We start from the raw sequence: 16,336 nt of genomic DNA, 5'->3' as shown, positions 1-16,336 counted from the left end.
GGCTGAGTCCACCGGGCCGACCGCGGACAAATAAACCCAGGGTGAGTGACCCGAGGACGGTCACGGTCGGTAGACTGTTGTTCTAAGATGGATGGAGAGAGGCAGACGCGGAATGAAAGAGGCATGGGGCGAGAGATGGTATGGAGTGGGAAGAAATGTGGGGAAAAGAGGCAGAAAAAGTACGGTGGAAAATAAAGTAGAACCGTGAGCTGCGACGCGGCCTTTTAACGCCTCCACCCACCTTCTCCCCCAGACTCTGATTAATGTCCTCTGACTGATATATGTCCTCCTGGCTGGTTTTATCTACTCCACTGCCCACCATAAGTCTGTGTAAGTGACAGCTGGATGAAGGGGGCTGTGAATGCGTTCGGAACGGCACTCGGAACCAACTATCCAATATCTACGAACATGATGCAAGCTTTTAGCTACAAGGTTGGGAGTTGTTGAGAAAAGAAGAGCCTCGTTGTACCTGCGTTCCAAATGGCAACCTGTTCCCTAAATAGGGAGCTACTTTTTGTCCATCTCCACAAGGGCCTAGTCAAAAGCACTGTTTCTATATAGGGCATATGATACCATTTGGAAGACACGCAAGACATTTCATCGATTTCCTTTTGGATGAAAAGTAATAATGCAATAATAAAGTCTGGACAGTGTCAGGACACTGTTGTGGACCAGTGACAAAATATCTCATTACAGCCGGTTATTATGCTTGGCAGACCGTGGCGTGATTCAGCCCCCAGAGCCAGAGATCCGCAGCCCAGACACAGCCCCTCACCGTGCCGTGAAAAGCATCGGCTTGCCTTAGTCCTAATGGCATACATTAGTACTGTAGTGGAGTTAATTGCTGAGATGATTCAGCAGCAGACTGGTTAACTTCAAGTGTGCTAGTGTGTGAAATACTCCTGCTCACAAACACTTCGGCAACTATGCCGCGGCCATTGTCTTTATCGGTGGCGCCACCTAGTGCATTTTGTTCAGAACTGCTCAACAGTGGCTAGTGACCGACGCTTCCTGAAGGAAGCAGAATTAGAAGCACAAGAGAATACACTGAGACTAAAAATCCCAAAGGTCGTTTCCTTTTTTAACATTTTCCCCGGTGTTTTATATCCCCGAACCACCTTTTATGGTACATGAGTTGCCGGGCCGGCGTTGAGCGGTTCGGTAACTCTCGCCTCACTTCGGAATCACCTTATCTCACCTCTGTCGTTGCCACTTGCATACTGAAGAGGCTTGCTCTTGTCAATGCTGTTAAAGCTCTGGCTCCTCCTGTTGAGATTGGAGGCCCCCTGGGTCTTCGGGGTCCCACCGCCTGCAGCGGACACCCTGGATGGCCCTGGCAACCTGTGGACGGAAACGGGGAGGAGGAGAAGGTGTGAACACGAGGGGCGATGAGCGGAAAGGTCTAGAAGGGAAATAGTTAAATAGTGTGACAGTGTTGAGCTGAAATAGACCACATGGATTCTCCCGTGCGCGCGCACACAGAGCTGGACTATGTGTTTGTCAGATGTGGATGTTTACCTCAGGTGCCACAGCTGGCAGCATGGGGGCGGGGGGGGGGGGGGACTACATCAGTCTATTAGAGAGTCGTTAAAGAGGGCTAAAGGATCTAACAGTCCACTACACCGGCAGAGCAAGGCTGCAGCACGGCTCTCTGATTGGTTAAACACTGGGATTAACCGATCGGCAGGGTTCAAAGACAACACGCGGAATGGACCCAACGCCCTTGAGTCAAGCTGGACGTGGCAGTGCATCTGGCAAGTAGCTTTGCCTTAATTAATTAATACATGGTCATAGGGATGGATTTGGGGAATATCTGACCCGGTTTTCCTGGAAATTATGTAGTATACTCATTTGTTTCAAACTCTAAAAATGGACTCGTAATAACTGTAATGAGGGACTAAAATCTAGAAGACCTCAGCTTTTGCCCCAGAAAAACATGATAACTAGATAAAAAATGTGCAGTCATATGACCGATTGAATTAAGTCTCTTTGAAGTTCACATAGCTTTAATGGCTGGTCTGTAAAAAACACAAAACCTTAATTCATGTCCAAAAGCACACAGACAATGTCTAATAGAAATATTAGAGAAAGAGCGACAGACATCGGCCTGTATTACCTACCCAGTGTTTCTGTTTGAGCTCAAGCAAGGCACACTTCCCCACTTGGATCTCATCAAATAAACGACCCCACAATCCAGTCCACATTATTAATACCTTGGCCTTCTAGCAGACGTTCCTAAACGCTTGGCAATTAACAGGTATTATGGGACTTCAGCTAAGCAGTATAACCCAGCCCTGGATGTACAGACACAACAACAGGGCAAAAAGCTCACACAGAGAAACAACTCTAAGGAAGCAGAAGGGACTAGATGTCAATGTGAAAAACAGAATCCATTAGTGACTATCCTGGGTTCATTCCAAACGGCACGCCATAAAAGCTGAGGTGTCATCTGAGACCCAGTCTTTCAATCTCCGAATGTAAAAATCCTCTGGAGGGGACAGCCCTTTGTCGTGTAGCAAACGTCACTGTGTGTCAGACTACACTACCAACGTCCTCATGCGGCCACAGAGTCAGTGACATTTCCTGTCGGTGAAATGACACGGGGAACTAAGTTCAGAACGCCAGAGTGAAAAGACGCCTCGCAAAAGCGGGGGCGATCCACACGTCATGTGTTGAGATCATACGAGCGAGGGTGAACGCCAGCTCTTTTCCGTTGCGGAGTTCTGTGTGAGTCACTTAAATGGAGTCTCCGAACCTTCCACACGTCGCCGCACAATGTCTCAGGGGCGGTGACTGATACGGGTTTAACGGTTCACAAGGGGACACTTCAGACTATCGGTCTGGCAGAACGGTGTCGAATGTCTGGAAGCTCTTCCTATTGGTTAGCAATACCCCGTCATCCACCACTCAATACATATCGGATCACATCCTGCCGCCAATACATCACTATCAGGAATTACAGCACTAACGAAGCTGTAATCACTGATGGCAGAGACGGCACTAACTGAGATGCATTTGATGTCACTCCTGACTGTGTCCTAAGTGCCCAGCTTGGCCCACATGGCCCCTGGTCAACACTAGTGTACTAAGGAAAATAGGGCACCGCTGGGGAAGCTCGGCTGTCTCCAGCACTCAGTGGTATTTTTAGGATTGGAAACCGGGAGAGGGGTGACCAGACACATTAATCACCCTGTCAGTCAGGAAGAAGACAAAAATGTCCCACACCTACCTATTTATCCACCCATTCACTCACACCCATGGATGACAATGTCTTCTCTGCAAGGAGTCTGGATCTGAGTACCTCCGCGAAGACAAGATGGCAAAAACGACAGAACCGCCGGCTGTCCCAAAATACCGACGGGCCAGAGCCAGAACACGTGTCATTGATTCTGAGACTCGGACTGGTCAATACAATCCAATCACTGACGAGTTTGATGGACAACACGACGGAAATAAGCAGAGCAAGATATCAGTTGTCAGGCAAATCAATTACGCCCATTCATTAGTGCTGGTATAAGCTGTAGTTTCGTTCAGGATGACCTAGGTCAGTTGGTTTACGGGCAGTTGAGATTTGAAAGCTCCAGAGCGGTCGAGAAGAGCCTCAGTTGCACACTTGATGTAACGTGAGACAAAAAAACTTTATCGTTCAAGAAAGCCACACTGGCAACTTGTATGCCCCGCAATGTGTTCAGTGGTTTGAGATCCATTCAATGCCTTGTGGGGCAAACACTGGAGACTACTTTCTTTAAGGCACAATAATATTCTTTAGGTATAAAATGACCAAGGTAGCAACTAAATAAGAGCCTTTACTGTAACCAAACAGAGGAGCTTTAACAAAGTTGTGAGGCTAACATTGGGCTCCGACCCACGTTTATTGAATTTCCAAATAAATAATGTCGTTGAAATGAAAACACTCTCGGGGGGGTTGTGCCTAAAGTACCTGACAATAAAACAACTGTTCATGCCAAATGACTGCATGTAGTAAATCAAAGGCAGACTTTATGGCCACAAACTAAAATAAAGGGATTGGTGTCTTCATCACATTCTACAGTTCATTTCTAGTCTGACCTCTGCCACTGAGAAATATTCTAATAAAACCTGTACTCTTAATCAACACTGTAGTTCGTCTCAAATTATGGGAGCAAATAGCATGGGCGCAAGATTTTATTTTCGCCTATCAATCTGGGTCCGAAAAATGTGATTACGTCACAGGAGTGGGATGACTTACAAAGGCATGAGTGTTCTCTGGGTCGAGTGCGGTTTTGTCTGCAATTTTACGACCGCTGTTGGCGTCGAACCGTATCACTCGAGCCTGCCCAGGAAAGCCCAGAGTGGCCTGACCCCTTCCCCCAAAACAGTTCTGAATGTCACCCACTCACACAGAGACTGTACCAGCCTACTGTAGTCTCTATCTGGCAACAGCGGCAAGCAGGCCAGGGTAAGAAACCCAATCAGTCCCGACGCGTTGGGCCCAATGCGACCGCCCCGGTTTCATTATCCAAGCTAATGAGGGAGATAGGAAGCCAACATGGAGATAAATGGCCGGTCAACACACTGGGTCAGAAGGAAATAATTACTCTGCCAAACTACTTTTGCAATGAAATCTTCGCTTTCTCATCCAGTCAAGAGATTTCCTTTGGGGTGCGGATGATTTAGGGTATTCTTTTAATCTGAGGTATTCTATTCATTTTAATTCGCGGCTAGAAGTTGGTGGACAGGTGTGTGTTATTTATCTGAATCACGACTGTAGATATGGACACACTTCTCTAGTTACAAGAAATGCCGACACACCTCTGAGTGCAGGGAGGGAGGCATCTCCTGTGGAGTATTTCCCTGGACTGTGCTCCAACATTTCATTGCTTGCTCTCAGAGGTTCAGTCTGGGTATCCATATAAGAGCTTTGTGATGACTGCTAATGTAAAAAAGGGCTTCATGCATTATACTGTGCATACAGTATTTGATTGATTGATCTAAACGGCTATCCCAGCTGAGCGATTTGTCAGTGTTGTAAGGGAATACCACCCATAGGGCTGTCAATGCTGTCCAGCGCATACTTCACATCGCTCGGCAGGGGGTTTGCGTGAAGTAATTTGCCAGCTCGCTGGTTCCCACCAGCCACGCCACTATGGAGAGACAAATGCTATGGGAGCCAGACAACTGCAGGGCCAGCGGCCTAGTTGGGTAGAAGGGCAGAGAGCTGGCTGGAAGCGACCACAGCAGTACACTATTGCCATTGGCACCTAATCCGCCAGGATTGAGTTACGTGGCTCACACGTCTCTGCCTGAATCCATGACGTCGGCTGTTACCAGGTCCGCTTACCAACGCTAGTACTTCCTCGGAGAATAGCCAATGTTTATAACTGCATTAATAAATACGCTCAGACACAATACCAAACCAACGTACAAATGCTATCGCTACGGGAATCTATTGTCAAGTAAGTTCCCAACCTGAGAAGTTCAAAATGGGTTCAGTCACTGCGTGTGAGAGTTTTTCCCCCCAGTAGATTAAATCAATAATGTACATGTGTAGATTTACTGTTAACACCAACAGTAAGGAGTTTAGCAAAGAGATGGTTGATTTACCTTGTGTTTTTCTTCGGTGACGCAGCTCCTAAACCACTGTGACCTGGGGGACTTGCATATCGCGCAGTGAGACTGTGGAAAGAGAGGAGAGAGACACAGACTCAGAGAAGGAATGAGGCTAACAACTTGTTGGCTCATAAACTGTAGCATCTCTGTGATATCCCTTTAATGCAATAAGGAGCCCGTGGACAGCACTGAGCAAGAGAGAGAGAGAGAAAGTGACTAACTGGCACGAGACCTACTGAAGTGAAGGTAAATTACTTCATGTACCACACTTCTCGTGACGGCCCACACGTTTCATTGGCACGTGTGTCTGGAACATGCAATGGCTTTTATTTATTGTATTCTAATTTAACTGTAAAGTCACGGTTTCCCCTTGTAACACTCCCCTGTAGATATACACTGTGCTCTCTCACTGAATCTCGATGGATCAACCTAATTCCTTTTTTGAACCTCTAGGGATTTTACACTGATTAAAACGCAAAATAAAGGCTTGAGGGAAATGTCCTAAAATCACTTCGTTTGGTGTGACCTCGGAAAGAAAAACACATTCTCAACGAGGGGTGCCGAAGAAATCCAGAAACACTGAGGGCGTGCATAGGAAATCTCTCCAGACAAAGTCAGATATAACAACAGGACACTCATTCTTAGTCACGCTGAGAAAATTACCAGCAAGGCTGGTGGTTGCTGCCTCATCTGGCCACTCTCCGGTTCACGTTCAACAGGAAATAGTTGGGGAACACGCAACAGATACAAAGAAAACAAAAAGGGTGTTTTATGAACGAAAGGACAGCTTTAATCACAGTGCACTGACGGAGAATAACAGTGTAAGCCAGGTGGTTTGGGCGAGTGACTCGGAAAGCATGTGGTCTTCATCAACCACTATACACTGTACACAGAAACTCTTAAGGATTGTGAACACAGTGGAGATGCAACATGTTGGCCTTTTTTACAACTGGAACACATTTTTACATTGGTTTACATTGTTTCGGAGCAACCTGATAGACAGAACATTGCGTGTCCAGTTTGATGGCATGATATGTGCTATATGAATTCTCCAGCAGGGGGTGCCCCAGAGCCCTGGCCATGAAACTGCAGTTATTCACAACAGTATCTAAAACAATAATGATGGTGAAAATGTGTTAGAGTTTACATTTTAATGTTGATGACACTGTAATTTATTGTTGCGCTGCTGCACTGAAAATGGCCTTTGAAGAACTGTAATCTGTCTAATATCGTCTGGGACAGCTCTGTCAACCGAAGTTATTTAAAATGCTCATGTGACAAAGATTTTCAGAAAATCAAAAGCAGAACTGCAGTATCTTCCATGTACATAAATTATACAGGACAAGAAAATAAAGAGGGTGTACTGTTCATGTACAAGCACATTACTTTTTTAAAAAAAAGGCTGTCCTGTATGTTCTAATTTTTTTGGCCTTCCTTAGGTAAACGTACAGTATCCAACAAGTGAGTACACCCCTCACATTTTTGGCAAATATTTGATTATATCTTTTCATGTGACAACACTGAAGAAATGACACTTTGCTCCAATGTAAAGTAGTGTGTACAGCTTGTATAACAGTGTAAATTTGCTGTCCCCTCAAAATAACACAACACACAGCCATTAATGTCTAAACCGCTAAAAGTGAGTACACCCCTAAGTGAACATTTCCAAATTGGGCCCAATTAGCCATTTTCCCTCCCCGGTGTCATGTGACTCGTTAGTGTTACAAGGTCTCAGGTGTGAATGGGGAGCGGGTGTGTTAAATTTGGTGTTATCGCTCTCACACTCAAACTGGTCACTGAAAGTTCAACATGGCAAAGAACTCTGAGGATCTGAAAAAAATAATTGTTGCTCTACATAAAGATGGGCTATAAGAAGATTGCCAAGGACCTGAAACTGAGCTGCAGCACGGTGGCCAAGACCATACAGCGTTTTAACAGGGCAGGTTCCACTCAGAACAGGCCTCGCCATGGTCGACCAAAGACGTTAAGTGCATATGCTCAGCGTCATATCCGGAGGTTGTCTTTGGGAAATAGACGTATGAGTGCTGCCAGCATTCTTGCAGAGGTTGAAGGGATGGGGGGAGTCAGCCTGTCAGTGCTCAGACCATATGCCGCAGACAAATTGGTCTGTATGGCTGTCGTCCCAGAAGGAAGCCTCTTCTAAAGATGATGCACAAGAAAGCCTGCAAACAGTTTGCTGAAGACAAGCAGACTAAGGACATGGATTACTGGAACCATGTCCTATGGTCTGATGAGACCCAGATAAACGTATTTGGTTCAGATGGTGTATTTGGTTCAAGCGTGTGTTGCGGCAAACAGGTGAGGAGTACAAAGACAAGTGTGTCTTGCCTACAGTCAAGCATGGTGGTGGGAGTGTCATGGTCTGGGGCTGCATGAGTGCTGCCGGCACTGGGGAGCTACAGTTCATTGAGGGAACCATGAATGCCAACAAGTACTGTGACATACTGAAGCAGAGCATGATCTTTGGAGACTTGGCCACAAGGCAGTATTCCAACATGATAACGACCCCAAACACACCTCCAAGACGACCACTGCCTTGATAAAGAAGCTGAGGGTATACCCCAGACCTAAACCATTCTTGCTATAATATGGACTACTACAGCACCAACATAATGGTGGTCTTCTGTATACTAACCCTACCTTGTCAGTCTGTACAAGCACCCTTACACGTGAAGCCGGTGGAGAGAAGGCAAAGTGTGTGCAAAGCTGTCATTAAGGCAAAGGGTGGCAACTCTGAAGAAACTGCAGTACAACATGAAATTTATTTTGAGCTGTTAAACACTTTAGTTGCTACATGATTCCATTTACGTTATTTCATCGTTTATTTCTTCACTATTATTCTATTTTATTTGGAAAATACCATTGAATAAGTAGGTGTATAAAAACTTTGGACAGGTACTGTATGGTATTCTAACCATCGGTCAAAAGATAGGATTTGATTGGACATCCTATATCAAGTTAAATTAAAACGCTACGGTTTACATTATTTTTAAACACATACAACAGATGTTTTGTGTTGACTGATTAGTGTGCAAATTTCAGTTGTATAAAGTCAAGTAAAACGAGGACAACTAAGTCAAAAGTACTCAAGAGTTGTTATCTCAAGTTCTGAATTCCAGGTGTTTTTTTTCCCAGTGATGCGTGTCAAGGCCAAGTATAACAGCATATAATAACAGGTTATCTAACTTCCACAGTGCTTTTTATTACACAAATATTCACCAAGTGCTTGAAAAATCAAAACAAAACAAAACAGCTAAGATTGAATATGTCTGGTCTGTAATTCTCTGTCAAAGCGAGGGTATTCAGTTTTTGAAGCCTCCTGCAGATAGAACGACAATGAAGAGGGATCTACACTGTCCGAGCAGAGTGAGGATGTGTGTGTGTGGTCAACGAGGCAGATCAGCGATTCCTCCAGAGAGAGGCAGACAGGCAGCAAAGTTCAGCGTTCATTAAACGGGGTCTCACCGTTGTCTGACTGTGACTTCCCCGATGCCCTTTCAGCTCTTCACTAAAGATAATCAAGTCAGGCATATCGATGCCTTGGGAGAACTCCTGAGCGACGTAATTGTCACTTCATAGTGTAATTTAAAGTAGTCAATGCAGTCCTCCTCACAAGGTCATGAAACTGAATTAAAAATGCATGTAGTCAATACACATTTGACAATTGTGAACTTAAAAAAAAAGGTACAAATATTGTTTAAAAAAATATTTATATACAGGTGCTCTCCGCTTAAGCTGCCTCGTGGCTCCATGGCAACCTAAGAACTCAGTACATACAGTGCCACCAGAAAGTCTACACCCTAGGACAATATCTTGACATTTTGTAGTGTCAGCGCTTCAGTTTCATTCCTATAAACTGGAATCTGAATAATCTAAGCTGAAATACTTGAATTGCTTAATTGATAGAGAAAGTGGGACATTAGCAACATACAGCAATGAGCAGTGCATGCACTTCAATACCCTGAATCAAGCCAAAGGTGCGGCAGTATATGGCCACACCCTAGGCAACCCATCAGCCTTTCCCAGCAAACAACCCGGCGTGCAACACCGCATGTAACTGACAGTTTGAAAAATGGGACAACTGTACATGCCTCAGTGAAACCTGGGCACTGTACCTGACCATTACATACTGGACGCAATGTCAAAAGGCTGAGTGGGAACGGGGCTGCTACCTCTGTGAGGGTAAGAGACAACAAATATACAAGAAATGTAAAGGTCATGCATGTGGACACCCTGTTCTGCCCCCCCCCCCACCCCTCCTGTACATTGACTGGGAACTGTCCGGATGCTGGGGTCTGATAAGCAGCTGTTTTGGGGCTGGTGTAGAGGTCTGGTGTAGTGGTCTCTCTTTCCAACTGTCCTGTCATTAAAAATATAAAAAAACATTGTACAGCGCCTAGTCAGGACCCACCAGTATAATAATCACCCCGAGGTTAATATTCCACCATGTCCTTTCAGGACTGGTCAAGGTTTAGGAAGTGGATACACCCCGGGCTGGGATTGGTTAAAAGCAGATGTATGCTTCTGGGATAAATAGTCTCCCCGTCCTCTAGACCGCCACATCGTCATGATGGCTTTTCTCTGGTTCCTGTCCTGCCTGTCCTTGGTCAGCGCTGCCTACGGCTGCGGCAGGCCCGCCATCAAGCCGGTGGTGTCCGGCCACGGCCGCGTCATCAACGGCGAGGAGGCCGTGCCGCACTCCTGGCCCTGGCAGGTCTCCCTGCAGCAGAACGGGGGGCATTTCTGTGGCGGGTCTCTGCTCAGCGAGTACTGGGTGGTGACCGCCGCTCACTGCAATGTCAAGACGTCCCACAGCGTGGTGGTCGGGGAGCACGACCTCCGGGCCAACGCCGAAGCCGTCCAGGTCCTGAAGCCGGCCAAGGTGTTCACCCACTCCATGTGGAACCCGAGTACCGTCAAGAACGACATCAAGCTGATCAAGCTGGCCACGCCCGCCACCCTCAGCGCCAAGGTTTCGCCCGTGTGCCTGGCCTCGTACGAGGACAACTTCGCCGCCGGCGCGACCTGCGTGACGTCCGGCTGGGGCATGAGCCGCTATGAGCCCGCCAGCTACCCCGACAGGCTGCAGCAGGGCGCCGTGCCCCTGCTGTCCCACGCCGAGTGCAAGGCGTACTGGGGCAACAGCGTCCTGGACATGAACATCTGCGCGGGGGCTAACGGCGTGTCCTCGTGCATGGGCGACTCCGGCGGACCGCTGGTCTGCCAGAAGGAGGGCGCGTGGAGCCTGGTCGGCGTCGTGTCCTGGGGCAGCAGCGGCTGCTCCACCTCCGTCCCGGCTGTGTACACCCGCGTGGCCGAGGTCCGCGTCTGGCTGGACATGACCATGATGCTCAACTGAGAGGGCGGTGTTTTGCACTGCGCCGTTCTGTGTGCACGTCGGTGGTACAGTGCGTGTACTGTCTAATGTTCAGTGTCAACGCGCCGATGCAAGAGTCTTGGCATCAGACGCCTTAACTCGCACGCACAAAATGTTCCTGTGTAGTTATTAGTGTCAACGGAATATTTAGTTATTTGCACCGTAATGGATTTTAAAACCTGATGTGATACCCTAACCTGAATGAACTATAATCCTCCTATCATTTTACCATTGTTAGGCAGTAATTTGTAGAAGAGATATGGGGAACTGTGCAGTTTTTCAACATGTCATGGCCAAATCTTCTGGAATCCCCCTTCTGTGGTATCTTCTTCATTGATTGTTAGCTAGAGGTCCAGTGTCTGGCTTAAAACATGTTATTTGGGTCTATGGTGCAAGACAAGGAGGTCTCCGATACCCAGTAAATCACACATACTGCAGCTGTAATTCCCATGGCGTTCCCACTAACTCAACCAACAACTCCAAAGTGGAGTCAGGAAAGTTAGCCTCCCAGCAAAGCCCCCATCATCAAACACACACACACACACGCACAGAGCTGAGTCAACACCAGACGTGGCTTTCTACGAACTTCAGCTAACTTTAGCCGCCTCCAGCAAAAATCAACAGTGCCATTTATATACTAAGGGCCTATGCACAATATCCATGCCCAATAATAGTATGTTTTGCAATGTGATCAGATGTACAGTACAAGTCAAAGGTTTGGACACACCTACCCATTCACTTCAATTGGTAAGTTTGTCCAAACGTTTGACAGGTACTGTACATTTGTTGTGTCACTATTCACTATGTATGGTACAACACCACTGCATGAACCTTTTCAAGCATTAGAGTCATCGGCCTGAACTAGACAGTACATTCAATAAACAAACTTAAAACGTGAAACACTGCTCGTTTAGTCACTCATTTAATCCATTGTAATGTCCTACTGTCAGACGTTTGGACACACTCTCCAACAAATCAAATATCAGGGAGCACAGAGCTGTAGCCTAATCAATGCACGGTTGACCCAATGGGGGCATGATGAGGATAATTTGGTCTATCGGAGCGATCCAGGCCAAATTACCACCAACTTCATAAACTGTGACTGTTTACTCTCTCACCCTAGTAAATGAACAAGGCTTTGAATTTATTTTAAAGAAGTGCAGAGTCATTGTTGACCACTAAGCAATATCCAGGAAATCGACGTTCTACGATGGCTCCTTGTCTACTAAACGCCAATGAATTAAGGAATTGAAACGCCAAGGGACATGACCTTTTCTACAGACTGGTTTAGACTTCCATTACCAAAATGAGACGAAATGCTTCCATTTCATCGCCTTCTAAAACTTCACGTGATTATGACATTGCCTCTGTAGTAATTTAATAAGATCCACGCCGAAGACAGCCACAGCATCGTGATTTATGGAGGCAATCATTCCCCGAGAATGTTGCCGCAATGCGGGCGCAACTCAAACTGCTCAAACGTTTTGCTCTTTTCACGTGCGGTAAGCCTTTTGCATTTTCCTCCCCGAGTGTTGAGTTTCAGCTGGGCCCGATTGTGAATAGGAATTTGCTGGAAGATGGATGGCGTTTAAAGTTAGAGAGGGTCACAAGGCTAGATCACTAACTAAGGACTGGTGTAACTGACAGAAAGAGCTATGGCCACACTAGCCTGCAGGACATTGAAAGACTTTTGCAGTGCATGTGTTTTACTGCAAGTCCATGTGACTGGGAGCTGTGCCGCATATTTGTCACTGGAAACCCATGCAGCCCCTATGAAGTCTACCGGAACATGAAAGACACAGTATATTCCCACCCTCAACCGTTTATCCACACCACAAATTTGGTCATTTTTTTTCATGTGGAAAAAAAAAAAACCCAGAACACATGAGGACAAGATGCACTGCATATACAATGTGTCAGGTCAGCTTCTACGAAACATCCGTCACAGACATGAAAGACTAATGGGAGAGGGATTGCTCTCCTGTTAGATATGAGCCGTGTTCATCTATTAACTTGGTCTCAACGGTGCCCCAATTCTGAGGTCAACCAGTTTTCGTTTTAAGTCACCTTGCGGATGCTCATATACAGATCGACATACAGGAGCAGTTAGAGTGAGGGGCAGCGCACCCCCCCCCCCCCCAAAACCCCCACACCCACCCACCCACATTGTGGTCTCTTTGATTTTAACTCCAACCTAACCTCAGGGACTGCTGACAGCAAATATGAAGATGTCCACCCACACAGTGACGCGCGCACACAGTTATAACTCACGCTGTTTTAACAGGGCTTTAATGAGGGAGTGCGAATTCCACCTCTTCCTCAATTGTACCTCTCAGACCCCAATGAAGACATACATGCTTAGTGCCATTACACAATGACAGCGCCATTAAATCCCTAACCGCGTCCATGCCGGCTCTTCGAACAATGTATTTATTTATATAGCTTATGTAGACTAAACTGTCGGACCGAAAGGCTCACGACGTCTCAGCAACAACAAATCACATAAGCAGCGACTGAAAATTAACCTTCACAAAAGAACCCCCGAAAAACCAGCCCGATCGTAAAACAAAGCAATGCAAGAGAGACAAGTGTTCAAATGTAAAGCACAGGAATTTTACCAGTTCATGGTGACATCGACACGGTCTCCAAATCCAATGACACAGTAACTTTATGACTCTTCGCTTTGAGCCGGTGGGGGGGGGGGGCGAAACGACAGAACGGAGAGCCGGCCAAACAGAAAGCCGACAGGACAGGCAGACAGACAGACACGGGGCTCAGTACTGTACCTAGAGAGGTCAGGCTTGGCTTTCCCATAGGGCAGACGGCTCCTGCTCTCCCGGGACTTCGCGGTGGGCAGGCGCGAGCGCGAGACAACGGGGTCAACTTGTTCACCACGGGACATGGCGAGCTAAGTGGGAGGAGACGCTGGCTCCTAACTCCTAACGTCCTAGTCCTAAAGGCTCCTGGGTGTCGCGGGCAACAAATAGGGGAGTTTCCCCCTAACACAGACAGGCAGGGACACTAACACACGCGCACAGCCCACGGCTATGGTTGCAGCACCAGGCTTTCTATAGCCAGCACCTGCCGCCGACACCATGTTGGGCTTCACTGTCTTGGAGAAAGAGGGGAGAGGAGTGTGTGAGCGTGAAAAATATAATCATTATTACTTGTCACAGGCTTCATTAACAACCAGTCTAGATGAATTCAGATTGAAGTAAAACACACACACACACATTTCCGGGCCACTTCCTTTAGCGGTGAAGGGTCACAGAAAACGGCCTTCACTGGGGGGCGCTGACCACGGAGGGGAGAGCGACATAACGGTGCCTGACAGACCTGAAGGAGGCTGCTGTTGTCCCCATACATTTAGCGAGCCCCCCCCCCCCGGCTCCAGGCTAATCGTGTCTCTCCGTCACACCCCCCCCCCCCCCCCCCCGGCCCACTCATGCCGTGTGACATCACCGGCGCTCGGCATTATGGCCCGGGCCGTCCAGTAGCGGAGGCGGTGGCGTGCCTGGAATGCAGGCCGCGGCCTTGTGTCCACGCCGAGACCCCCGGGGGTCTCAGGCCTGCACCTGTTGCCTCGTTGCTGCTTCTGACGGGGAGGAGTAGACCCAGAGAGCCCCCCCCACCCCGCCCCACCCCCCACCCCGAGTGGGAGGAATGGAGAGCAGCTGTGCACCGCTCCCCCCAGCCACCACCAGCCGAAAACGCCTAGACTTACTCACATAACTTCTCAAAATCAACAAGGACAGTAACCCATGGACTCCTCAGAAAACATCCAGTAAAACCCATCCAGCAGCAGGCCGGAGCAGGGCCCGGCCAGGAAGCGTAACGCGAGCTAGTCAGGGCAATGCCACTCGTGTGGTATTGTAGGCCCCGCTTTAGATGCTTCTCTCAGGCTGGGCTGTCTATTTACATCCCGGGGGTTGGGTTTCTTTATGTTTTTAATTGCTTGGTGGGCAGTAACAGGGTCCACTTTGGTCTACTTCTGCAACATGTTGAAATGTTCCTCTGCCAGCTGCAATGTTGTTGCTGTTTTTTTATTTTTTAAATAGAGTGACAGTATATAGAACGGAGCCCTTTGAACATGACATGGTGTATTTTAATGACACACCAAATCCAAATGATGCCAAGATGAAATGTGTTCACATTCCCAGAAATAACACACCGATATAGTAGCTGAAAATGTGACACACAATACTAACAATACTCAAACTAAGTCTGGAAATTGTACACAGTGTATTTACTAAGTTCTACGACGGTGTGCATTGAGATGGCTCTGAAGACAATCCAATCATTACCCATTAGCGAGGAGATAGCCGAAATGAGCCAATATCAGCATCTGTGGAAAACTGAACCGACCCTGAGAAACTGTGAGGAAAACTATTGGTTGTCTAACAGATGTTGTTTGTGTTTTTCAAACCACTGCCCAGGTCCCTTACGCATTTAATAAATAAATAAAATAAAAACTGAAAAACTGAGCCTACCTGGACTGCATCTCTTGCTGCGTTTTGAGGGGGCTCGCTGGCGCCGCCCCAGTGGTCTGATGGGTTAGCTCCACCAGGGACTGGTAGTACTGCTGCTGGTGTTGCTGTTGCTGCTTGTAGCGCGACAGAATGAAGAAGAGCCCCAGGACAGTCTTCAGATTCCCATTCCGGATCTCTGACGGGTAGGGAGGAGAACAGAGCGCATCGCGTCAGGAGAGTGGCTTCAATTCCAAACCCGGGCCACCAGAGCAAGTCACTCGGGCAGTACAAAAACAGAGTGCCTGCTATCTGAATTAATAAATGAGCTTCCTGTGTGGCCGTGCGTTTGGCCGTGAGAACAGCGATCTGACACCCAGAGAAGCATAGGGGACGTGTGAGCTGAAATGAAACTAAGAACTTTGGACTGCATTATTCAGTGTTGTTTTGACCCCAAAATGAGGAAGTGAGCCAGAAAAAGGCGTTATTTACAGCGTGACAGTACTGACTGGAACAAAAATGTAATTAGACAGTCTTGTTCAACGGTCTCTTACTCCGGTAACTGCAGGTCACTGCCCATGTTTGGACGGTGACTATTCTCACCCGGGACTTGCCTAAGTTGCCTAAGTGTCTTAGGCCTCAAGTGACCGCCATGCACGAGCCCAATCTAAACACGGTCTTGGTGTTTTTAAAAACCACTTCAACGCAGAAAAACAAAGTTAGGGTGGGATCATAAACTGTGACATGATTAATCTGTTGCGACGGAAGGAAAATGGATCCCTGTCCCGGGCACCAGTCGCCAGAGCGCTTAAGCATCCACTTGTGAAATGGCTTTTCATATCAAAACCTTTCTATTGGCTGACTCAGAAAAGGCCACTTGAAA

The 16,336-nt window shown here is 47.3% G+C and overlaps 2 protein-coding genes across 10 annotated transcripts in view; one reads left to right on the top strand and one right to left on the bottom strand.

The window, feature by feature from the left end:
- Positions 1–16,336, bottom strand: part of nav3 (neuron navigator 3) — a 142,155-nt gene that overhangs the window by 74,619 nt on the left and 51,200 nt on the right. For all 9 annotated transcript variants that reach the window (XM_013140172.3, XM_013140174.3, XM_013140175.3 and 6 more), the window contains 3 exons: positions 15,478–15,652; positions 5,584–5,655; positions 1,199–1,341 (listed from right to left, as the gene is read on the bottom strand). In XM_013140172.3, coding sequence (XP_012995626.2) covers positions 1,199–1,341; positions 5,584–5,655; positions 15,478–15,652 — 390 coding nt within the window. The remainder of the gene's footprint in view (positions 1–1,198; positions 1,342–5,583; positions 5,656–15,477; positions 15,653–16,336) is intronic.
- LOC105020421 (chymotrypsin B-like) lies at positions 10,181–11,053 on the top strand. Its single transcript, XM_010887435.4, has one exon. The coding sequence runs from the start codon at positions 10,181–10,183 to the stop codon at positions 10,967–10,969; it is 789 nt and encodes a 262-aa protein (XP_010885737.1). The 3' UTR covers positions 10,970–11,053.

This window comes from Esox lucius, chromosome 23 (genome assembly GCF_011004845.1).
Source record: "Esox lucius isolate fEsoLuc1 chromosome 23, fEsoLuc1.pri, whole genome shotgun sequence".
Lineage (NCBI taxonomy): Eukaryota > Metazoa > Chordata > Actinopteri > Esociformes > Esocidae > Esox > Esox lucius.
This window is presented reverse-complemented; position numbering and strand designations above follow the sequence as displayed.